Raw genomic sequence first — 25,003 nt, forward strand, 5'->3', positions numbered from 1 at the left:
ACTTTTTGTTAAACTCATGGACACAGATTGGGTTGGTGTCATTTTCTCTTTTCCTTAATTTTCAGATCGTCTGATGAACCAACTGATAGACCGTATGTATCTTTTAAAGTGCTTTTGGGTGTCATGTAATTGTTTTCAGTCTGACACAGTGTTCTGTGGTAGTTCAGTACAAAATCACAGTTATGTTTGTGTATGTGTGAAACCTTTCCTGGGTGAGGATAATTCTTTGTCTGCAGATTGAGTAAGAAGCAAGTGTGAGTGAATGGCATATAAGGAGAGGGACCACTAGTATGAAAGCTAACCAGGCCTGAGCTGGAATCTTGACTTTGCTATTAATGTTGACCCGGTGATGCTGTTTCTCCCCTCAAATAGTTTAGTAGTTAAGTGGCTTCAAAAAAGTAAAATCATTATCTAATAACCCCAAAATAGCACCTTCTTTGGGTAACAGATGGAGAAGGGAGTGATGTGCTACTAAGACAAGAAGAAACGGAGTTTACTTTCTCCCATCCTAGTATCTTCTTGTGCCTGCAGCCTCAGACATTGACGAGTCATCGGTGATGCAGCTGGCCGAGATGGGCTTCCCTCTAGAAGCGTGTCGGAAGGCTGTGTACTTCACTGGGAATATGGGCGCTGAGGTGGCTTTCAACTGGATCATTGTCCACATGGAAGAGCCTGGTGGGTGATGGTACTGTGGAGTGGTTTTGGAGAGCGATACCAAGCTGTGGTCTTACCTAGTCCCCCGGGAATGTGTCCCCAGAAAAATAACTTTTCAGCTCATAATCCTCTAGTTGGACCAAGTTACAATCTGTCGTTCTTTTTCTTTGTTTTCTTCTTCTTCCTCCTCTCCCCCCTCCTCTTCTTCTAAATACAGCTTTATTTAATAAGATATAGCTCATTGTTGTAAAATGGATAATTCAGTGGCAGAAAGATCATTAGAAAGATATTTTGATGGTGACAACTTAAAATAGAAAATGTAAATAACGAAATGGAGGTCCTTTAGTTAGCTTTTCCATTTATTTGCTTTATTAAGGTATTATTCATGTGTCCACCCACTTAAAGTGTACATTCCAATGCTTTTAGGTAAGCTTGTGATTATACAAACATTACCGTCAATTTTAGAGTATTTTCGTCCACCTAAAAGAAGTCACTGCCTATTTTCCTCCTGTGCATGACTCCTGGTAATCACTTTCTGGATCTATGAATTTATCTATTTTGAATATTTCACATAATTCAAGTAGTACAATATGAGACCTTTTGTGTCTGCTTTCCATTGCTTAAACATAATGGGTTCATGTTTTGTAGCATGTATAAGTACTTTATTGCTTTTTTTTGTTTGTTTGTTTTTTCTTTTTTATTCCTGAGTCCTGTTTTTGAAAGTAAGAGTGCTGGAGTTCTGAAAGACACTCAGAGGGCCTGAGGGGGCAGAGGCTAACTTTCTTTTTTTTTTTTTTTTTTTTTTTTTTTTTTAAATTTTATTTAAGGAGAAAAGAAAAAAAGCAGAGAAAGGGTACAAGTTATACAGATTTGCAGAAAAAAAAATGAACAGTAGGAAATTACTAGTTAATGGATTACATATTGTCATCTTAGAAATAATTGTTCAAGTCACAAAATTAAAGCTTGTAAAGTGGACATTCCATCAATGATACTGCAAACAGTTCTGTTCAATGATCCAATAAAACTCTGTGATATCATTTTCTATCTTATACACTTAAATATACATGCAGTTATATAGTACAGAGCACTTTCTTTTCCTCTCTTTTGTACAATGACTATTACACATTTTGGGTTTCATTGCTCCCATGGTTCTTAATACTTTTTTGGAAGAGAGTAAAACCAAATGTGACATAACAGAACAGAATCGGTCAAGTCAAAAGGGTGGACATAATAGATAATGTGAAAACATAATACAAGGTGATCAACAATGGTTACCATAATGCCTCCCGCTATCTCTAATAGAATTGCCTATATTGTTAGTTACAATACAATTGAACAAAACTGTAAAGAATAAAACCGACAAAACCAAAACATTGGAGACATTGTAGGTCTTCAAAAATAGATAAAAGTCAATGAGAATGGGCGTCATAATGAATCTCATTATCTTCTCAGCTGATGCCTAAATTTTCGAACCTGATACTATCTAGCAAAACAGAATGGGGGAACATCAGTTAAAAACCAGATGGTGAGAGTAATACAGGGCTTTAAATCGAGGTAATGGAAAGTCAAAGTGGGTTACTATAATATATCCTGCTATTTTTTTCCTTTAATTAAAAGGATAAAAATAAAAAAGTAAATAATGGAGTGGAGATTGAGATAAAAGAGGGCATAACAACAAAACAGCACAGATCAAAACATAACCATTTAAGCAGAATAGTGTTTCACCACCAGATAATCCTGACCTAAAAGTAGTTACCATATTATCTCTTTCCTTGAAATCCTTGAGTACAACTTCGTATACTGTAGCATTAAGTATATCAAAACAATGTAAAACCATTCAAGAGAATGACAGCATTACAGAGTATTTAGAATCGACTAACAGAAAATGAACAATGGTTTCTGTATAATCTCCTTGTCTTTAAAAGGTTTTTGCTTATACTATCATACATAATAAAATCTAGTAAGATACAACCTATTTGGACCATTGGAGACAGAAGGACAAAAGCTAGATGAGACTTCAAAACAAGATGATACTAAATCAGTATTACCTATTAAGATGTCATTTTCTCCAAAATAGCTGTTCCTATCATCCAATCTTCTCTGCCTCATTTCTGTTGAGCTCTTATTCTGTCAGTAGCTGTCAGTTTGTCTTCTTCACTTTGTTCTCTGCTCCATTCGTTGTGGCCTCCATTATTTCTGGATTCTTTGTATTTTTCTTTTTTTAGAATATCCTGCAATACTCTCTGTAGAGTTGAATTGGTGGTTGCAAATTCCCCCAGTTCCTCTTTATCCTGGAAGCACCTTGTTTTTCCATCAATTTCGAGGGACAGTTGTGCAGGATATCTCAATCTTGGCTGGAGATTATTATCTTTCAAAGCTTGAATTATTTCCCCCCAAGCTCTTCGTGATTTGATGGTTTGTGCAGAGAAATCTGCTGTAATTCTGATGGGTGCTCCCTTGTAAGTGGTCTGCTTCTTGTCTCTGACAGCTTTTAATATTCTGTTCTTGTATTGAATTTCTGGAATTTTTATTATTATATGCCTGGGTGTTTCTCTGTTAGGGTTGTAGGTAGCTGGGGTCCTGTATGCCTCATACATCTGAGTATCTTTACCTTTTGCTAAATTAGGAAAATTCTCCTGGATTATTTCTGTGAGTAGCTTTTGTAGTTCATTTGTTTGTGTCCCTACTTCTTCTTTTATGTTCTTAATCCTTAAGTTATGGCTCCTCTTATCATCTTCTTGTCTTTGTATTATTGCTGTTTGTTTCTTTGTTATTTTTAAGAAGTTTTTCATTTCATTCTCCCATATTACAATTCTGCCCTCCAGTTCAGATAGTCTGTCCTTAGTTTCTTTCAAGCTGTTATGCCAGTCTTCGATAGACTTCTTAGTTTCTTGGTAGTCCCTTTGAACCTGCTTCACGTATTCTATGCTTTCCCTGTTTTCTCCATCAAACACTTCTCCCCTCTTTTTCTGTTCTTCCATTCCACCATCTGTTTTTTCTTGGGTGGTGCTTAGTATTTCTCTAACTATTTTGCATACTTCTAGCTTCAGGTCGTTGATAACTTCATTCCTGAATTGGTCTATGAGGCTCTCTATATGGCGCCTTATGCGTAATGGTGCGGTGTCTGTTATTGCCTGTTTCTCAGAATTGGGGGCCGAGGAGCCTTTCTTGTTGCTGCCTCTTCCCATATTCTCTGTTCCTTATGTATGCAAGCTTATATGAGAGGCCTAGCTTCTCTCTCTGTCAGCCACAGCCTGATCGAATTGCGCCGGTTAGGTGTTTCCACTCACTGCTGCGCACCAGGCAGCCTACGCGGGGGCCCGCCCCTCCTGGCCTCCGTCAGGCTCTGGGATCTGGGTTGGGTCAGCCTACGGGGTCCGCCGGCAGCGTCACGCAGGCCAGGCACTTTTCACCAATCCCGCCCGACAGGGGAATGTGTGGCTGGAGTCGCCAGCGCGCCCTGCTCCCGCAGGACTGCCTGGGCCCAGAAAGTCCGCTGGAGTCAAACTGTGGTGGAGTGTCAGTTTCTCTCACTCACCTCGCCACAAGTCAGAACATGCCTCCCTGCCTGTCCTGTTTTCGACTCCGTTCACAGACTCCCGTTCTCAGAGTTTCCGTGCGTCTCTCTCCTTGCCGAGCCGATGTAGAGGCAGCCAGCCACCGCAAGGCGGGAAACCCAAATGGCGTGGGGTCCAGCCTCAGCAGCGAGGCTTTTCTGTTCCTGTTTTAGCACCAGGACTGCATCCCGAGTTGGTTTCTCTCAGCCGAGTTCGTTCCTGAGTCAGCAGAGCATAACTCCACCTGCTTATGTCTCTTTAGTCCGCACCATACCTGGCTTCTGAGCCTAGTTTTCAGAGAGCCTCCGGTAGTTGCTGTTATCTGTCCGCCATGTTCTCCCGGAGAACGAGAGTACTTTATTGCTTTTTATGACCAAATAATATTCCACGATATGGCATACTTCATTTTATTTATCATCCATTGAACAGTGGGCTTTTGGGTTCTTTCCATTTTTAGATTTTATCCATAATTCTGTTAGAAAAATTTGTACATGTATTTTATGTGGGTAGATATTTTCATTTCACTTGAGTAGAATTGCTGTGTTGTACAGTAAGTTTGTGTTTAATTTTTTGAGGAGGCACCAAACTATTGTACAGAATAGCCAAACCACCTTACATTACTATCAATGATAAATAAATAAGAGTTCCATTTTTTTCCCAACCTCACTAATCTTTGTTATTATTTCTTTTATTATACATGTTCCAGTGGCTGTGAAGTGTTACCTGATTTTGATTTGCATTTTTGACTGATGATGTTGAATATCTTTTCATTATTTGTTTGTCTTCATTGGAGAACTGTCTGTTCAGTCTTTTGACCTCCAAGCCTTTGGTTGTGCTAGGGATCAAACCTCAGGTCTTATTCATGCTAAGTAAGTAAACTACATCCCCCACTTCCATTCTTCACTCTGTTTTTTTAAAAATAATCATTTAATTTATTTTTAAATAAATGAGGTCACTTAGTCTTATGGACATACTCTTTTCAGTCCAGAATTCAATCCATATAGCAGATATAATCTTACCTGATAGATACATTTTTCTTCCATGAGTTTTTTTTTTAAAGGAACTGATTGCCAATTATGCTCAAGTTTAACAGAAATGAAGGCAGTTAATACCCAAGAATAACTGTTGGGCAATTGTTGCCTGGACTTCATAACAGAACCCTTTCATTTTCCTTACGTGGTACTGTGCTGGTATGTTTTCACATTTTACATCACCTGTTGTCTAATGACTCTAAATGGTCCTAGGCAGGCTGAACATAAAATAAGTATTCAAGTAAACCCATCCACTACATTGTCATTTTAAATGACATGCAGCAGTGGTCAGGAAAAGCACCTGTTACGCATGCTGAGAAAGAGAACTGGACTCTCATAAACATAATATGAGAACCTTGGGGAAACTCAGTGTCCTAGTTACTTTTCTCATTGTTGGTACAAAATATCTGACAAGCACAAGTTAAAGGAGGAAGGGTTCTTTTCAGCTCACAGTTTGTAGCGGTTTCAGCCCATAGTTGGCTGTCTCTAAGGCAGGACAGCCTGGCAGAGGAGAAATAGTCCATGGCAGGAGGCAGCAGCAGTGAGCTTTCTTTTCTCTTTTATCCTGTCCAGGCTATGAGCTACCTATACCCAAAATGGGCCTTCCCATTATCCACACCCAGAACAATGTTAAACCAATCAGTGGACTATTTAGTTATCACAAACCTTAATCCATATTCACGCACCCTGGATCCAGCCTCCTCTGCAAAGCACATGAGCCTTTGGGCAGATATCTGGCTGTAAGCCATAACACTCAGGAAGCCGCGATTCACTGACCCCTGACCAATAGTTACTTGTGATCTATGTAGGAATTATAGTTAAGTGCTGTGTGGTGTAATACCCACTAGAAGCCTTCATGAATATAGGGACTGTTTCTAAGGAAAACAAGTCTACTGCATCCTATGATTTGTTCCATCTTATTCTGTCTCAGGGAACACCTACCTGATCTTCTGTTCATGTCCTGTAGCACATGTTAGAGGATGACCCTGAGTGGCATAAATACTATCCCTGCAATTCTGCAGCTGTATGATACTGAGTGTCCTGAGACTGGAAAATCATTTTCAACAAACCTGTGTCATTCAAGGGACCTGTGTTGATAGCCAGGAAAAGTTCCTGGACAATTGCTATACTGCTATACTAGGTCTGTTATAGGTCAGTCATTAGGGGTACTAATGGCTAATCAGCTCATCTTGGCAATTTCATTGTCGTCAAATCTTGTGTCTTCCACTGAACTTGTATTCACATTCTGTATCACCAGTGGACAAAAGCAACAATCACCTGAGTGAGTTAGTATCAAGGAGCTAATAATTTGTAAAGAATCTGCAAGGTTTTTGAGCTACATTCTATAATTTCCACGATACTGGAGATATGCAATAACATTTAAAATGAGTTGAAATAGAGAATTTAGGAAATTACCTGTTACTGTGACATCTCTTCAGTAATCTAAGGCATTACTAAAGTACCAGTACATTGGATGGCAGGTTAGTTTTGTCTTAAATTTTTCTTTTCTGCTTTTTAAGGAATGATTCAACTTGCAGAATACATCCATAATTACAGATTTGCTCTGCTTACACATCTGGGCCTTGGTTCTCCCTTTATCCCATTCCTGGCTTGTTTACACGGGGGCCATTGTAATTATCAAGTAAAATAATCACTTTGAAGTTCTTTTAAGAATGGTAAGGCAGGTTCCTGACCCTTCTTTCTACTAAAAGCTTACCAGAAGTAACACTTGCATGAAATGATAGATGAGCCCATTCTTCACAGCTCAGGTGAAATTGGTGAGTCCATGGTGAGTTGTAGCCACTGTTGGAATGTTGGGTCTTGTAAAGAACAACCCAATGCCATGCATGCATGGTAGCATGTTTACCAGCAAACTGGGAGGCAATATAGGTGTCACAGGAGATGTCATAAAGTGTTTTGAGCTGAAGGGATTCAGACTCATGCTTATGATGTTTCCTCTGACAAAGCATTGCTTAGCGAGCTGTTTGTTATCGTGGCTTCCAGAGATCTGCTAGAGTCAGCCTATCCTAGAACTGTAACTTAAAAGATTTCCTCCCTTGATCAAAATCCACGTAGAACCAGTGAGAAACCAAGCAGAATGTTACCACTGTGACTGACAGTGATATCTACTGCTTTTATTTTCAAAGAATCCATAGAGAAACGGTGAAAGTGGATCGGAAACTTTGCAGTACTCCCTGGGAACTGTTGTTTAATAATGGCTGAGACAGTTTGTAGCTGGATAATCATAATTTGTGCTGCTCCTGGAACTAGTACTTTAGGAACAGAAAACCTTTGCTCACTTTTAATGAAGTTATTCGTCTTTTTATTGTTGAGTTCTAAGTGTTCTTTTTTATATTCTGGATGCAAGTCCCTTATCAGATACATGATTTAAGTGTATTCTTTCCATCCTGCTGTCCTTTTATTTTTTCGATAGTGTCTTTTGAAGCATATACTTTAAATTTTTAATGAAGACTAATGTACTTTTTATGACTTGTGCTTTTTGTGTTGCATTGAAGCAGCCATCACCTAACCCAATGCCACAAAGAGTTACTTGCGTGTTTTCCTGTAAATATTTTATAGCTTGGGCACCTACATGTAGGTCAGTGATCCATTTTGTTAACTTTACTTATGGTGTGAGATAGGGGTCTGACTTCATTATTTTGTATGTGGACAGCTAGTTGTGCAACCACCATTTGTTGAAAAGAGTATCCTTTTCCTATTCAGTGGTCTTGTGGAAAAGCAATTGGCCATAGTTATATGGCCTTATTGCTAAACTTTCAATTCAGTTGATCTAGGTATGTCTTTTATACAAGTTCCAGATTGTCTTGATTATTGTCATTTTGTAAGCATTTTTCTGTCTTAACCCTCAAGTGCTATCCATTTCAAGACCAAAAAAAAAAAGTTTACACATGCTTATTTTTCTCAGATTTTGCTGAACCATTGACCATGCCTGGTTATGGAGGAGCAGCCTCTGCTGGAGCCTCTGTATTTGGTGCTACAGGGTTGGATAACCAGCCTCCAGAGGAAATTGTAGCTATTATTACCTCCATGGGATTCCAGAGAAGTCAGGCTGTGCAGGCACTACGAGCAACGGTGAGCATGCATGTGTGTGCGCGTGTGTGAATACACTCCTTATACCTGAGGGGGTCTGCATTGCTGTCAGTAGAAGTATAACTTCTCAATATCCTTTGATCATTTTGAATCATGTGTGTGTGTGACTCTGTACCCCACCATGACCCATTCAGATTTATTTACATATAGTATATAAAACTAAATTAAATCCTTGAAGGAATTGAACAGCAAATTTAAGCATAACGAGATGATAAAGCTGGGACAAGATGACCAAACTTCAGGAAACTCCATATCATTGTGAATGTTTGTTAGTGGATGTATTATTGGTAAGCTTTCCCATCACTGTAATAATCTGCCTGAAACTGGCAACTTAAATGAGAAAAGGTTTATTTTTGGCTCATGTTTTTGGAGATTTCTGTCCACAATCTGCTGGCTCCAAAGCAGAAACATCATGGCAGAAGGGTGTGTTGGAGCAAAACTGCTCACTTCCTGGTGGCTGGGAAGCAGAGGAAGAGGAAGAACCAAAGAGAGATGCACACCCTCCAAAGCTCATGCCCATCTCCAGCTGGGCTCCACCTCTGCACTGTACATTCTTCCCTCATGAGAAGAGGCTCCCAGCCACAGTTCCCTCTCCAGGAGTCTCTTAATCTAGCAACTTGACAGTTAAGATTAACTGGTACAGTGAGTCTCACAGATTTGACTTCCAGCTTACTGTGTGTGGCCTAAAGCTAAGAGGGAAGTGTGAGATTATCTGTTTAGTAAGAAATTTTCTTTGGGTAAAATAATGCTTTTCTGGTATGAAGATCTTGAAGGAAATACGTCTTTAAAGTCCTTACAGAAGACCTGAATGGCTCCTTGGAATTCTCTGCTGCTGTTACGGTCCACAGAGAAAAGTTTCTTCTGGTTGTTAGGAATAGCCTGATACTATTAGGAGAGGAAGCACCGTGAAACTAGAGGAGGATGGAAATCTTTTTAACAGTGTAGATATCCATTTATCCATTTGATATTTGGAGAAGGTCCTTTTTTTTAAAAAAAAAAAAACATCTTCTTTGCCATGTTGTACCCTACTTTTGAGTGGATGTCTCCTACCAGTTCCTTCCTCTTTGCCCTGAATGGGTGCATGCTAGGCTCTGTGGTTGAGACCACAGAGGCTCTTGTGTGGCTCATGGAGATGTAACTGGAATGATCTGTCTCCCTTAAAGTGCTTATAGTATCTCAGCAGGGTGCTTTCTCTTGCCTTACTTATTTTATTTGCCTGTTTCATTGGAGTTTTCAACTATGTTTAAACAAAGTTTTCAACCTGCCAGCAAGCTCATGAATAGGGGAGATTGGAAAGTCTTTCATGATGAATGTTTGAATTGTACAGAGTTCCTTTTAAACAATTAACATTAAGTCATTGGTCTTGTCTCCAGTGCAGTTCAGTCCTACCCACATTTGGGAGAGGAGCCGTTAACACAGTACTCTTAGTGGTGCCCCTATCTTGTACAGTTATTTGAAGAAAGTAAAGTTGATAGAGAAATTAGTGTGCAGTTATTGTGGCTGTACAGAGGGCTGCATTAAACAAGTGCCCCTTTGGCATTCCATACCCATCATTATCAGCACCAACCTGCAGAAGTGCTGAGCTAAGACTGATAGGAGCTTTGGAAATGCTGACCTGCCACTCAGAACTATTTTCCAGTGAATCCAATTACAGACCTGGTTGGGAGACTTGCAAAATGCCAGGCCAGTGTGTATGTCATGCAGAGTCAGAGATTCTTAGTCAGAGCCACTTGGGGCTATTGAGTTCAGCTGTCCTCCCCTATCTGCCTGATGAGAGCATTTGTTTCCCAGGTGGTGGTTTTTGAGTGGTAGAAACTGGTCAGGATATAATTAATGCTCACAGATTTCATGCATTATAAAAGTGTTTTACTTTATTAGAACCATAACTTGGAAAGAGCACTGGATTGGATCTTTAGCCACCCCGAGTTTGAAGAGGACAGTGACTTTGTGATCGAGATGGAGAACAATGCCAATGCCAACATTATTTCTGAGGCCAAGCCTGAAGGACCTAGGGTCAAGGATGGATCTGGAAGTAAGTTCTTGCCCCAGAAATTGTCTCAGAATTCATGACTGTACATTTAGCTCATCCCCTTTCCCTCATGATTATATATCTGAAGCTTTGCCATCTTTCAAAAGGTAGCACCGATCTTGTCTTATAAATGGTGCCTGTTGTCACTTCGCATAAGCTACAGTGATCTGATAAAGTCTAGGTACCTAGAACATACTAGAAGATAGTAGTAATACTTAATAATAGCAGTGGCATTAGTAACTACTATTACTACCACTACTATTAGTACTGTTACTATTAATAGTAGTAGTGAGTGAGTGTGTGTGTGTGTGTGTGTGTGTGTAAGTTTAGTACCAGTTTTCTTTTTGTCTCTTTGAGGTAAAATTTCTTTATAGATCATGTCAGCTTTGATCAAAAACAGAGCATTTACTTCCATGGTGATGGTTTTTGAGCAGTAGAAAAGCAGTGTCCTGTCCTTGACTGTGTTAGTACCCATGCTCTCTGCTGGTAGTTTTCTGAAGAGCTGTCTCCAGATGTCAGGAAGAGGTGCCATAGGACAAAGTTCTGCGTTTTAATAGTGAACACTCACTTAATCATCGCCATGACTGAGTTTATAGGAGAGAAAAGCAGAGACACAGAGGTTAGGTACTTTGCCCAATGTCACATAGCTCTTAAGGTGCACGACTCTATAATCTGTGTTTCGAACCTTGTTGTCCTTCTGCATCTCGAGTTGCTGTTGCTTATAGGACGATGGTTAGCTCTTTAGTCTGGCATTCAGCTTGTCCTCCTATCAGATCCAGCCTGTCTCCCCTGTGTGTCACTTCTGCACCCCCTGTACCTGTGGCTCAGATGCCTGGTACTGCCAGTGTCCTCAGATGCCACCAACTTTTGTCTCACCTACCTTTAGGCCTTTGCTCAAGGTAATCTCTACTTGTGAAATACGCTTCTCTCCCATCACTGTATACGAAAACCTTTACCGTTCACTCTTCAGAAGTTGGCTACAGATTCCATTCTCTGGTCTACTTCCCCAGATCCCTGTTATAGTTATACTGAGCCCGTGCTTGTCACATATGCTAGTAATAATTATAACAGTACTGATAATTCACTCCCATCTGTGCCACATTTAATTCTGATAGCTCTATGAGGTAGATACCATTGTTATGCCTATATTGTAAGAAGGAATTGAAATGGGTATAACTTGTTAAGGTCACATCATCTATAGTAATGGGTAGAATCAGAATTCCAGCCTTGGCAGTCTCTCTGCCTGTAGGGCCTATGGCCTGTGTATAACAACTGTAAGGTGTTGAGTATCTTCTAGTAAAATTATTTATGTAGGTTTCTGTGCCTCCCATTCAATTGGGAGCTTGTGAGGGTAGAGGCCATTTTATGAGTCATGATGTCTAGCACATAGAACGTACTGAATGAGGAACAATTGCATTTAACTAACTTTCTATTACCAACATTTGTTTCTCTGATCTAGAGTTGCAGATCTACTCATTAATGGTCTTGTGAAATATAACTTGTATTTATTGCTTTATAACTAAAGAGGAAGGCTGGAAGCTTTTTCTTTAAAAATACACATACAGACACACAGGCGTGCACACACACACACACACACACACACACACTGTTTTAATCTTAACTGGGTAAGAAAATGATAGGCAATAGTTCTCCCAATTTCCCTATTCATTTAAAAGGTCTTATATTACTTTCAGAAATCATTGTATTGCCTAAAACATTAGAAGTGATAGGGGACAAGTTAATAATTTATGAGCAGGGTTTATTACACATTCCTTGTCCATTGGTCTTCACTGTTGAATCGATTTTCTGTAATGGACTTTGGAGCCGATGAGCCCCCAGAGTGGGAATAAACCACAAGATGGGGCTGCTGTAAAGATGCCAGGCTTTTTGGCTACAGAGGGTTTCCCTTCTGTGGTGGTGCTTGGTGGCACTAACCACGCCCTCTTGGATGGTCAGTAGTAATAACAGCCACGTCATCCCCTCAGGACTTGCTGCACTTCAGGGCCATCTGCAGATCTTTCTGGTCCAATAGGCTGCCGTGATGTTGCCCTCAAGTCCCCTCTGAGGTGCCATGGGTCATCTCCAGGGCTGAGGTGAGGGCGGGGGAAGGAGCACTGTGACTTGCGCTGTGAGAAACCATATACAGCATATGCAGGGCATAAAGGCAGTAGTAGGCAAAAATTTTAATCATGGGGAAAAAAGCAAAGACCACACTAACTTGCTTAGTATATATTTAATTTGACTTTATGGAAGAATAAGTGTTTTTAAAGTGGCTTCTCTGGCACTGTGTCTGATCATGGTAAGTGATCAGCAAATAACTTGTTGAAAGGAGAATTAAATAAATGCCAGGATGTAGTGGTTTTAGGGGAGGTTTGTTGCCTCCAGTCAGAGCTTTGTGGAGGAATTTGTGGAGTACTTTGTGTTATGCTGATAAAATGAACATTGGTAGGCCTTCGTTTGACCGTAGCTTTTGGATAAGTGAAACGTTTGATTGAGAAATGCAAGCTTTTAATGCAGTGAACTGTCATGTGACCCTCGGAAACACAGCATTGGTCATATGATGGCCATGTGGGTGACACCCCATCCTCCCAGACCTCCCTAGCAGTGTGGGGAGGTCAAGCACTTTTCATGGTTTTTAATTTTTTTTTATTACTCAGTCTGTTTTCTTCTTATATTCATAGCTTTCTCATTTCTTTTGGTAATTTTTATTGAGGTTTTTAGGTATTTTTTAAAAACTGATTTGTATGAGTTTCATATATTGTAGATTAATTTGGGAATACATCTCAGCTTTGCAGTGTTGAGTTTTTCTATCCAGAAACATGTACCTTTCCTTTAATTCATTTTGCTCCTCTTTCTACCCTGGAGAACTGTGATTTGCCTCAGAGACATCCACTGTATTTGTGGTTTACATATGTCTCAGAATTAAATTGTTATTGCTAAATTTTGTGAAGGTACTGACCTAGAATTAGACCATTCTATAGGGGTTTGATGGGAATTACGTTAAGTTTATAGGTTAAACTGGAGGGAATGTGCATTCTATTTAGATAGGTTGTTTTGGGGGTGGTAATTTGGCTCCTCAAGGAAGCAAACTCAATAAAAACAAGTTCAGGTGAGTTCTGTTCTAAGTGGGATATCTGAACTTCACTTGTCTAAGCAAAAGCCAAATATCATCTTGTAAAGCCAGGGGTGGGACTGGACTGTGGGTTGGACTGGACTGGACTCCAGGCATCTTCGATGCAGGACACAAATCCCTTCATTTGATGGGCTCCTCTGCTTGGCTTCCTCTAGGCTCATTGGTTCCATTATGAGGTTGACCCTAGTGGCCACAAGATATCTACCAGGGCCTCTATAATTGTATCTCTCCGAGTCACAATCCAGAAGAAGGATGCGTGTCCCTGAGTTCTCAGCTTTAACTCCAAAACTTTTTGTGCGTTACCATGATGCTAGGAGGGCAAATTTCCACACTTGACCTCATGTGATGGGTTTCAGTCAAAATGGAGACATGCTGAATATGTTGTATACATTTATCTTCTAACTGTGTCTGTAAGGTATCTATGGCACTTGAATAAATTCATGGGTTGATTTAAGTCCCATCCCAAAGATATCTCAGTATGTATATTTTGGAACTATTTTAGAATCTGGAAGGAAAAAAAAAAAACACTTCTGAAATCCAAAACACTTCTGGTTCCAAGCATTTTGAATGAGGACTAGTAAGCCAGCGTTTGCATCTTTCTGGCTGAGGAAGTCATGTTTTTGCATGAGACTATTAAAGTGTTAGTTTAACCTGTTGGTGCAGAGGATTGCAGTTTTTTAAAATTTTTGCATGAAATTCATATATGTTACCTAGAAAAATTCAAGGAATAAGAATTTAAAGAGAAAAAGATTTATTATGTTCCGTTGTTACAGGGATCCCAAAACTAAAACACTATGCATCAATAGGTGAAAGGGGTCATTAACACTGTGAACACTTGGTGAAGTACTTGCTGTCATTTATGGAGTGCCTACTATGTGCCAGGCACTTTCTCTACCACTTTTTTCCCTGCTTAGAGGAGTTACTCAGATGAGGAACCTGTGACAAGTTAAGTGATTTGCTAGTGGTAGAGCCAGGTCAGAATTTATGTCAGTTTAATTTGGAAGCTGATATGCTTCCTCCTTTCTTATTTCGCATGAGTTTTTTTAATTTAAATGTGTGTTTTTCACAAGGTTATTTACTGTCATGTCCTACACAGCTTTTAGGGCTAGCACCTTGCTGTTGAATCTCTAAATTTTTCAAAAGAATGGGTATATTAGGGGCTGGGGATTTAGCTCAGCGGCATAAGCACTTGCCTTGCAAGCAGGCAGTTGTGAGTTCGATACCCGGGACCGATTCAAAAAAAAAAGAATGGGTATATTCAAGGCTTTACTTTGGACTTATATGGGATTCTGTTATTTGCAAAATCATTTCTGTTTCTCTGTTGCACTTAATGAGTGTTTACTTTCTTTGAAAAACAACTTACTGATTGGCAATATAATTAACATGAATTATGCTGTGATTATTCAAAACCTGTTCTGGCTTCTTCAGCCATACTGCTGCAAAAGTTCAGACATCTTTAGCAGCAGCTGAGATTTTCCAGCCAGGGAGCATCCAGCCAGTTCCTTTCCTCAAAGGCGGGACTCCCAGTTTACTGGCTCCCCTGAGGAATGCCCCGGGCAGGAGGCTTAGGGAGCAGGAGGTATGGCATCCCAGGGAAGTGAAGGGCCAGTGGCCTCCCTGAAAGCCCTGTAAATAAACTTCCTTCACGCCTGGATTCTGATATTCATCCTACTTTTGCACTTGTTATAATTTCTAGCTGTTTTGTTTGTTTGTGTTTCATTTATACTATTGAAAGTTAAGAGACAGCCAGTCTGTGGAGTAAATTAATTTACACTAAAGTATGAGTGACTGAGAGCCATTAAGTTTCGAGAGAAATGTTGGAATGTTAAGCAGTATAGGAAGTTTGTCATTTTGATCTGGCTGGGGCGGAGGGAGGTAATTTATAGACCCTTTAAGATTCTGTCGTGGGTTAAAAGGAAACAGACAGTAAATGAACGCACAAGGAGGCATATGATGTAGGGGGTGGTACTCTGAGCTATTTAGATGGTGAAGCAGGGTAAGTGGGCAGGGGGCAGCAGGACTGAGTATGGGGTGGTTCAGGACGGCTTTTCTGGGAAGGTAACGTGGACCCGAGACCTCACTGAAGAGAGGAGTCACATGATAACTGGAAAGAGAGTTTTAGGTAGAAGGAACAGTAGGTGTACAGGCTTGAGGGCCACGGCGTGTTAGGTGCGCTAGGCAGCAGCCAGGAGTTCTGGGTAGCTGGAGTGGAGAAACGGAGAATGACGAGGGATGGGCGCTTCGTAGGCAGCTGCAAGGGTGAGATACTGCTGTGGGATATAATATGCTTCCAGTAAAATGGCCGCCCTGCAGCCATACTGAGAATAAGAGGTGAGGGAGGATGTGGGGAGTCAGGTAAGGCGTTCTGGCAATAATCAAGTCAAGAGATGATGGTGACTTGCATTAAGAGTTACTAGAAGAGACGGTAGGAAGTGATTAAGTTCTGGCTATATTTTAAGGAAAATACAGGATGTATTGATGGATTAGATAGATGTGAGGAGTTTGAGAGAGAAAGTCAGACTGAGTTCATGACAGAATGTGCTTATCATTGACTGAGATAGACAAGGCTGAGAGGAGACTGCTAAATAAACGAGGAATAGAAAGGAACATCCTTGGCCTGATAAAAGGTGGCTACCAAATCAAACAAAACCCCTATTGCTCTCATGATGCTTAGATGAAAGATTGAAGAGTTCTTCTTAAAAGGCAGGGATGTCTCCTCCTTCCACTTAACACTGTTGAAGAGGTCCTAGCCAGTGCAATTAAGCAGCAAAAGGGAGTAAAACGCACCCAGATTACAAAGGAATAGTAGTATTATCTCTGTTTGCAGGTGACAGGATCCTATATACAGGGAATCTGAAGGAATCTATTAAAGAATTTAAGGCTGATAAATGGGTTCTGGAAGGCTGGAAACAAAACTCTATATAAATAATATGAGCAGTGAACATTCTGGAAATTAAATTATGAGAATAATATCCTTTACTGCTATGAGAGTAAGTGAGAACACCTAGAGACAGAGAACACCTGGATAGAGGAGGATAAACTCAGTCTGAAGTTTAAACTGCAGTCAGTAATATTCAAAGGCCAGGAGATCTGGAGGTGTTGACAGAGGGGACAGCTATTGAACAACCGCTGAGGCAGATGGACAGCTGGGAGACTCGGTCTTGGGGCAAGTATTTGAGAAAGAACGGGTGTGGTTCTACCGAAGTGTGAGTAAGATAAGACGAGGATTGATGGTTGAGTAAGTAAATAAATGTAAGTGAAGAGAGAGAGAGCAAATGGAAGGCACAAAGATTAGACAGTGAGCTTTTCCAAAATCAACACTTTTTCTTGGGAAAGCGTAATAAAAATTGAGGACTAGAAAAAGGAATGTGCAGACCTTTTTCTTATTACATGCAGATCAGAGTATTACTCATAAATTATTATAAGAGTTTATAAATGCTTCCTCACAATTTCTGTACTGTTTCATCCTGGTCCTGATAGTTTGCAGAGTGGATTGGTACTAGTCCGTGGAGCCTACCTCATGTCATATGGGTCTAAGATTAACAGAAGAAACATGAATGAATTAATTCAGCAAGCACGCTGTGCTTGTTGGCAGGAGGTACTTGTTAGAGAATAAACACCAATCTTACTCTCTAAGAGGTTATATAGCTTTTTTATCTCTTTGTTCAGAAAGCATGCAGCCTTAAGTTTGGTCCCACATAGGTTATTAACATGACAAATCAGACAGTTTGTGTGAAACATTTATCTTTTTTATAAGCGATAACGACTATTTGTTGCTTTCCTCATAATCCTGACATTTGTATGACGTTTTAGTCTGAATTGCTCATGTAAGTCTTGTACAACTCTGCAAAGTGGATTAAAAAAAAAACTTCTATGAAGAAACAGACTCAGAGAGATGAGACAACTTGTCTGCCCTCATGTTTGGAAGTGGTGTGGTCAGGACTACCTTTTTAGACCCATGCATTTGCTACCAGATTGGGCTGGGAATTTTTAATCCCTTCCAGATTTGAATTTAATATCAGTTTTAATTTGATGATTTATGTCCAGTTTTTGTTATAATGAATTTGCAGGTAGAATTTGCAGAGGGGTGTGTGTGTGTGTGTGCGTGTTTGTGCATGCACACATGAGCATTATCCACATAGTAAGACAAACAATTGCTGGATTATACCTTTAGTGGTTTTACAGTCTCATCAGAAGTGTTCTTGATACTAGAAATGCTGCCTTGTAACAGAATTGTTTCTTTTTCTCATAGTGTATGAATTATTTGCATTTATCAGTCACATGGGAACATCTACAATGAGCGGCCATTATGTTTGTCATATCAAAAAAGAAGGAAGGTGAGTCTTTTTAGAAGGCAAAGGACAGTATGCCTGATCGAGCCATCACTGTGTTCCAACTCCTCTCCTCGATGTTTTGAAATAACATATTTCATTTAGTTCTCCTGTTGGTCTTATAGGGTTTTACATTTAAAATCATTTTATACACCCAAACCCTGAGGTTCAAGGAGACTGAATAGATTGGCCTTAGCCAGTAAAGAATTGTGTCAAAGCTGGTTTTCAGTGGCATTTTTAACCATCTTATCAAGGTGGCTGTCTGCTATAAAGATGCATATCGTATTTGGAATCTCCATAGGATCATTGTATTTAGCTAACAAAACAAGAAAATCAGGGTACTTTAATTTAAATTTTAGATAAACAATGAATTATTTCTTAGTATATACATATTTCAGACATTGCATATCCCAATGTTATGTAACACATACTTATACTAACAAATTACTTGTTTACCTGACATTTAAATTAAATTACGCAGTCAGTCCCGCCTCCCCCCCAGGCAATTTTATTTGTTCAGTGCTTAATGTGGCCCTGCAGCTGGTTTCTTGGCTTCTTTGCAGAGTTCTTAGGTATGAGGTGAAGGCGAGAATGAGATGGTTACAGAATGGAAGGTTGCTTTCTCTAGAACCTCCTGCAGTGTCCTAATAACTCCTTCCTGTGGTCAGTGGGCAGGTGCTATTGGGCGAGGGTAGTGGTCAGGCCACGTGGACACTGGTGCAGAGTTAAACCTTGGCTTTACCTGATAGGGTGCTGGCCTCCTACCCACACCTTCCAATGTGGGTCTGGTCCATTCTCACTTAGTCTCGATTGTGTTCTTCTTAACTTTCCTAATAAAAGCATTGAGCACAGGGAAATGTATGTAAAATATATTCTTTTTATTACCAAGTGCAACAGGTCTTTAAAAATGTAAAGTAGCTTAGTTATGATATACAGAGCAATAAAATATATAGCAGCAAATTTGTAAAACACACATACAAAATCAATTTGTGTACTGAAGTCTAAAGATAACCATTGTCTACATTTTGATATATTTTTCTTTGTTTTATTGATTTCATCAGAAGATGTATATACGTGTCTCTATAAACACATACTTTATACGTATTTGCAGCTTTCCTAGAATCTTAAAAGTATGTACAGAGTACATACAATTTTTAATGCATTTTTCCTATTATATTATGATTCATATTACACCATCATGTTATATTATGATTGTTTTCTCACTTTTCCAGCTATTCTTTTTTTTGGTTCCAGGAGTTGAACTCATGACCTCGCACTTGCTGGGCAGGCATTGTGCCATTAAGCTGTATCCCTGGCAACAAATATTCTTTGAAGAAATTTTAATAGTTATGTAATAGTTAACTGCATGAATGTTTACTTTTGATTTTTTAAAGTTAGTTTTATTCCTAAGGGTGAAATAACTATTGTTGTACACAATTTTCTAATTTGGTTTCCGAGACCATTCTATGGGGTTTATGGTCTGAAGAGGTTAAAACACATGAAAGATTCTGATAGATTTTTAGTAACTACTTTATGATTGAGCTGAAGAATGGAAAAGGATAGCGATTCCTCACAGGTATTCTGTGTTGTTTTATACAAGTTGGAGTTTGGTTATCTTGAAACATTTTGGTTATTTTAAGCACTGTACTATTTTTATTATTTTAAGTATTGTGTATGATGTGGTTCGGCAATGTGTGCTGGAACTGATACAAATGCTTCTGCCCTTTATTTTCAGGTGGGTGATCTACAATGACCACAAAGTCTGTGCCTCAGAACGGCCACCTAAAGACCTGGGCTACATGTACTTTTACCGCAGAATACCAAGCTAAACCTCAGACATACCAATTGGCAAGAAGAAGCCATATGCCTTTTTAATTTGCCAAAAAAAAAAAAAAAAAAAAAAGAAAGAAAAAACAAGAAAAAAAAAAGAGAGAGAAAGAAAGAAAAAGAAAAAAAGTTGGGACAGCCAGATATGAAGAAGTACATTGGAGTATTTATAGTTTATTTAAAGAGCGCGATCACTTGACATCTTTGGAAATAGAACTGGGAAGAAATTTCTATTAGTGCTGATACTCTCTTGTAGATAGTTTTATAAATGTCCAAGGAGAGGGTGATAATAAATGAAGCTATCTGTATTGTTGTTGTGGCATCTGCCATCAGCATATCAAAAATGGGGATGTATCCCCAGTCCTGTTTTGCTTTGGGAGTCAGTAGTAGTGGCCTCCAGAGAACTCAATCAATGTGGCCAGTGCTGTGGCCTCAACTACAGTAAGCAAAAAGCCCACTTTTGTTTCATATAGAACATCAGCAGCCAAGCTGGGCTTTATTTGTGGCATAGTTTTTTTTTCATTATGCACAATAATTTCTGGCCTACTCATGTATAATAGAACATCTGTAATGAAAGCTATTTTTAATTTAAATCATATCAAAATTCATAATACAGGTTGTGTGAATGTGTGAGAGTGAATGAGAGTGTGTGACCTTTGTAGTCCACTAGAAAAATCTGTGATGGGTTGGTTTTTAAAGGCTAAATAGTTGGTATTAAGCAGACCTGGAAAAGGCAAGTAAGTATTTTAGCAAAACTATCACTCAGGAACAGTTTAAAAAATTAGTTCCCCACTTAGATTTTAAGGAGTGGAAAGGACTGAGCTGTCCCACTAAGTGCTATCAAGAATGTGCCCGGGTCTGTGCCATTTGGTGGTAGAATACCAGATGCCCACGGCAGTGTGGTATTGTACTTTTCCAAAGGTCGATGGATTCTCTTTCTCAGCAGCCCATCCCTAAAAGGTACAGTGGTTATTTTTAGTTAGAACAGCAACCTCTTATCACACCATATGGTAGCTCCTTGGAATCACATTTAATGCCCTGCATTTGTCTTGCATTTTTTCATCTTTGGGCTCTTTGCCTGTCTGTATTTCCATGTTTTTCTGGGGTCAGTCTCATATCTGGCCTTTTTGTTTTATCAGCTCCTGACTTGCCCTTAGTGCTTATTTTCTGTCACCAACATTGTGGTCTTGGGCACTTTAAGGGTTTCAGATGCAAAGAAACTTCATATGGCATCTTGAAAGACCATCCTTTTCTATTTCAGTATTTTAGTCACAACATGAGATGAAATCCCAGTTTCAAATATGATACAAAGTGGAACGATAGCATTTGTACCAAATTCCAGAGTCTGTGTAGTTTCTGCTTCAGATAATTCAGTCTGAGGTAAAAGGATTGATTGCTGTCTGCCTAACGAGAAACTATAAGAAAATAGAGCAAAACTGATCGACTGAAATGAATTAGGATATAGTAAATCTGGGACAATCAGGATTCTGATTGTGACTGGCCCATCTCACAGGAAATCACTTATGCCACATAAGCGAGGGACAGAGAGCAGAACCTGAGGCCAGTGGCCCGGAGACCTGGGTGCTGCCCCTAACTGGCTGTGGACCTTGGGCAAGTCCCTTACTGTCATAGTGTGATGATACCTGCCCTGTCTTGCTTGGCGTGTTCCGAGGCCATGGTGAGCCTTTCCAGAGAAGAAGGTGGGTGCCAGGGTGGGTCCCAGTAGACTCTGTTCCCTGCCTTCTCTTATCCGATGTTTTCTGCAATTTGGGAACAAATGAGATTGGCAGAAGGAGGGAGCTCGTGGTGCAGCAGCTCGCTACTACGCTGTGCCCACAGGTGTCACCTTCTAGTGTTGACTCAAATCGCAAAACAGTCATCCCGTGTTGTACATGTCCCCAGCTCCCGTGGAAATTCCCACGCTAAGCAGCCTTACAAAGCTGGTCCTCTTAGGACTGAGTATCTTAATGATTCAGGACACTCATCAGTAATGGCTTGTTTTCAATGACATTGCAAAGCAAAGGCCTTTTTAGGGGTCGGGGGAGGGTTTGGGAAGATAATAGGAGATGGTGTTGAAATCTGAACAAAGACAGCATGTGTATTTTGAACAAAAAGAAAATTTTATAATACAATTTCGCAAAATCAATGGAGCCAAATCTGCATTTAAGATTATAGGCTATAAACTATTTAATTCCCCTGCGTAGGAAAAGGAATTTAGCCCTCTTGATGCCTAAACACATTGTAAGAAAGTGTACTGTGGCTGCCTTTTTTTCTGCCTCACAAAACAAAGGGCTATTTCTACAAGGCAAAGTTTTGTATATGTGCTACTCTTTATTTCAGACTGACAGTTGGGAAAAACTGGAGCAAACAATGAATTTCTTGCGTAAAGATGTATTTCTATGTGTCTTCTTAGTATACACAGAGCAGGTTTCCCTGGAATAAAAGTGAAATGTATTGCTAACTTTTACACATGTGTGTAGATGAGATTATTTGTGATGGAGAACTGGAATAATGTGTGGGTTGTGTCAGCTAATCAGCCTGTTAGGAATCCTCCGTGTGAGGCACGGTGGTATAATTGTGAAGTCCTCACTGTCTGTAGGTTTCTGTGTGAAAGATGGCACTTTCTTCCTGTAAATACCTTTTGATACCCGTTTGTGTACAATCCCAATGAATGTGTATTTGGAAAATGTAATGTATCAAAGTTTTAATTTTGTCACTTGATCTAAATGCTTAAATAATCAAAAATCCTGTCTGGTTCAGATTTGTATTTTTCTCTTAAAAGAAAAAGAAGTACATAGAAAAGATGATTGGAAAAACTCATGTTTTAGTGACACTTGTATCATTTTCATTCAGTATTCTGGAATTGACTAACCACTTTTCTTGAACCTACAAGAGAATGTGCCTGCCATTTCCCCATTGCTCATTTTGGGCTCTCTGTATCTTTTATTCCCTTTACCTGGCAGCACCCAGCAAGAGTCCCTGGATTTTTAGCCTGATTCTGCCTCTAAGTGTGGTAGGACTGAGTTACTTTACCTCTCTGGCTCTTTTCTTTAAAATGAATGGGTCAGATGAGCTGAGAAGTCTCTTCCTACCCTACCATCTTATTGTATTTTTACTTGACTGTGGTTACTACTAGAATCAGGCATATGAGATACACGAATCAGTTAGAGGCTTAGATGCCAGGCTTTTAGATTGTTACACTTATACACCCCAGTGTAGAAACTGTCATTTTTAGTGTCCCCACTTCATTTCTATTCTATGCTTCATTTATTTTACTTCAATAATCATCTCACTGTTCTCCACTCTTGAAGCTTATATTTTTCAGTCAGTGTAGTAGTATGCTACTGATTCCCTCATAGACAAAAGTCCATTTCAAATACTTTCTTGGAAAGCTTCGGCTAAATCTGTAAAACTTGTTGAATATTTGAAAATTCTGACTCACTCACAGAGAGCTGTGATTCCCTAGTAAGTGCTGACAGCCTGTTTCTCTCAGCAAGATTGTCTCTGTCATCATGTAGACATCACTGTTGCTAAATCTGTCAGACCAAGCAGTCTGTAGAGAGATTGCAGGGGGTGGGGACAGGCCAGAGCATGGGACTAGATGAAAATGTGATTCTGCCCTTTAGACGGAAAATCCTAGGTGACAGAAAAAGATTCTATACTCTTAAGTTGGTGTGTAATATTGCCTATGTAGTGTCATAGAGATTCCTACTCAGCAAATGGTCCTAAAAGAGTTTGCATTCAATTCTGTAGACCTCTGCTTGTCAGTAACCATGTGTGGCAAAGTGACCACTCGGGATGTGGCCTTCCAAACTGAGAATGTACTCTACACATAAAATGCACACCAAATCTTGAATATATATACCAGGAGATGCGTATCGGGAAAAAGAGTATATGTATTTCATCAATAATTTAGATTGATTACAAATCATATTGGCTATATTGATGAACTAGAACAACAATTTCATAAATATTAGATATTACCACTTTTAGTTTACTTTTAACATGCTACTGAAAAATTTAAAATGAGATGTGTGGCTAATATACTTGAGTTAGGCAGTGCTGTGCTCAGCTCAGTGTGAGGCAGGCAGTGAAATCCCATATGTGGGAAGACGATATCTGCGAAGCATCCGAATAGATGGAAACATCACAAATACTTTTGCTGGAGTCAGCTGCACTGTGAGACACAGAAAACCTCCCATACAACAGAAGACTTTTTTGCTTAAAATCATATGTATCATATATATCTCCCCAATTAATAAACAAAAGCAAGTGGGCCCAAACTGCCTTTCTTTGGTGGTGCTGAGGAGCTGCTGCTTTTGCACTTAATTTTCTAGCATTTTCCAGGTATGTTAGCCATGTGAGGCCTCCTGGCAGGCAATTGTTCTCTTGAGGTTCTCTTCCCCCGCTCCCCGCATCAGGTGTTGTTTCATCTGTTCAAAGCCGGATGTGTTAAATGCCGTGCAAATCATGCTGTTCTCCATGTCCTCTGCCTCGGCAGTAGCTGAGCCTGTGGCCTGTGCCCCCTGCCCAGCAGGTTTTGATGTTGGTTCCTGAAAGAGTTTGTATTTATTTTATTTTGCACTAGTCACAGTTACTGTTTAAATTCTCTCAAGTGTTTTGAGAGTATTTGCCTGTGATGGAGAGATGGATGATTTATTGCTTTGATTGTTTTAAATTAAAAGCTATTCTCACAATCTGAAGTCCCGTGGTGGCTCTTTTTTCCCCCTTTTATAGACGTGCCACATAAACTGGTTCTGCCACACGTAGTTCTCATCCATCAGGGGATCAAATATACCTGGACACAGGACTGATTTTTATCTGTTTTCAGGATTTCTTGGGATGACTGCTTGGTCCCCAGGGTGGAGGACTCAGGGCTGACTGCTTGTTACCTCTGTGAAGGAGAGAGGGGTGGCTGGGGGAGGAGTGTGATTTAGGCTTTCTCTGCTGGATTTCAAGTCACATGGGATTAAACCAAGACCCTTCTGAGGTTCCCTGGCTCTCAGATGGGTGCTGTTCTCCTTAATGCCGGTAAGTGAAGAAGGGGCATCCACTCTGTCAAGAGACCTTGGCGTTTCCAGGACACCACATTTCTAGGATGTGTGAGTTTCCTTTTGTTGATGTGAAAAATTAACACAGACATAGTGACTTACTAGGTTAGAAGTCTGAAAACCAGTCATGTGGGGCTAAAATCAAAGTGCCTAGAGGAAAATTACAGGAATAATCCATTCTTTTCCAACATTAGTAACTTTTTTCAAAAGGACTTTTTTCGCAGATTATTCTGGTAAGTCAGCGGATTTATTAGTCTATATTGCACGGTTCACCATTCA

The 25,003-nt window shown here is 39.8% G+C and overlaps 1 protein-coding gene across 1 annotated transcript in view; it reads left to right on the forward strand.

Annotated features, from left to right (window-relative positions):
- Usp13 (ubiquitin specific peptidase 13) overlaps positions 1 to 24,376 on the forward strand; it is a 107,793-nt gene extending 83,417 nt beyond the window's left edge. Inside the window, exons 16-21 of the mRNA XM_063227220.1 lie at positions 66 to 92; positions 532 to 675; positions 8,169 to 8,335; positions 10,232 to 10,385; positions 17,768 to 17,852; positions 19,582 to 24,376. Of these exons, the coding sequence (XP_063083290.1) occupies positions 66 to 92; positions 532 to 675; positions 8,169 to 8,335; positions 10,232 to 10,385; positions 17,768 to 17,852; positions 19,582 to 19,675 (671 nt within the window). The 3' untranslated portion in view covers positions 19,676 to 24,376. The remainder of the gene's footprint in view (positions 1 to 65; positions 93 to 531; positions 676 to 8,168; positions 8,336 to 10,231; positions 10,386 to 17,767; positions 17,853 to 19,581) is intronic.
- Positions 24,377 to 25,003: the final 627 nt, after the last annotated feature.

The sequence above is a fragment of the Cavia porcellus genome, unplaced genomic scaffold (genome assembly GCF_034190915.1).
Source record: "Cavia porcellus strain 051 isolate PalLab524CR breed Dunkin Hartley unplaced genomic scaffold, mCavPor4.1 scaffold_17, whole genome shotgun sequence".
Classification (NCBI taxonomy): Eukaryota; Metazoa; Chordata; class Mammalia; order Rodentia; family Caviidae; genus Cavia; species Cavia porcellus.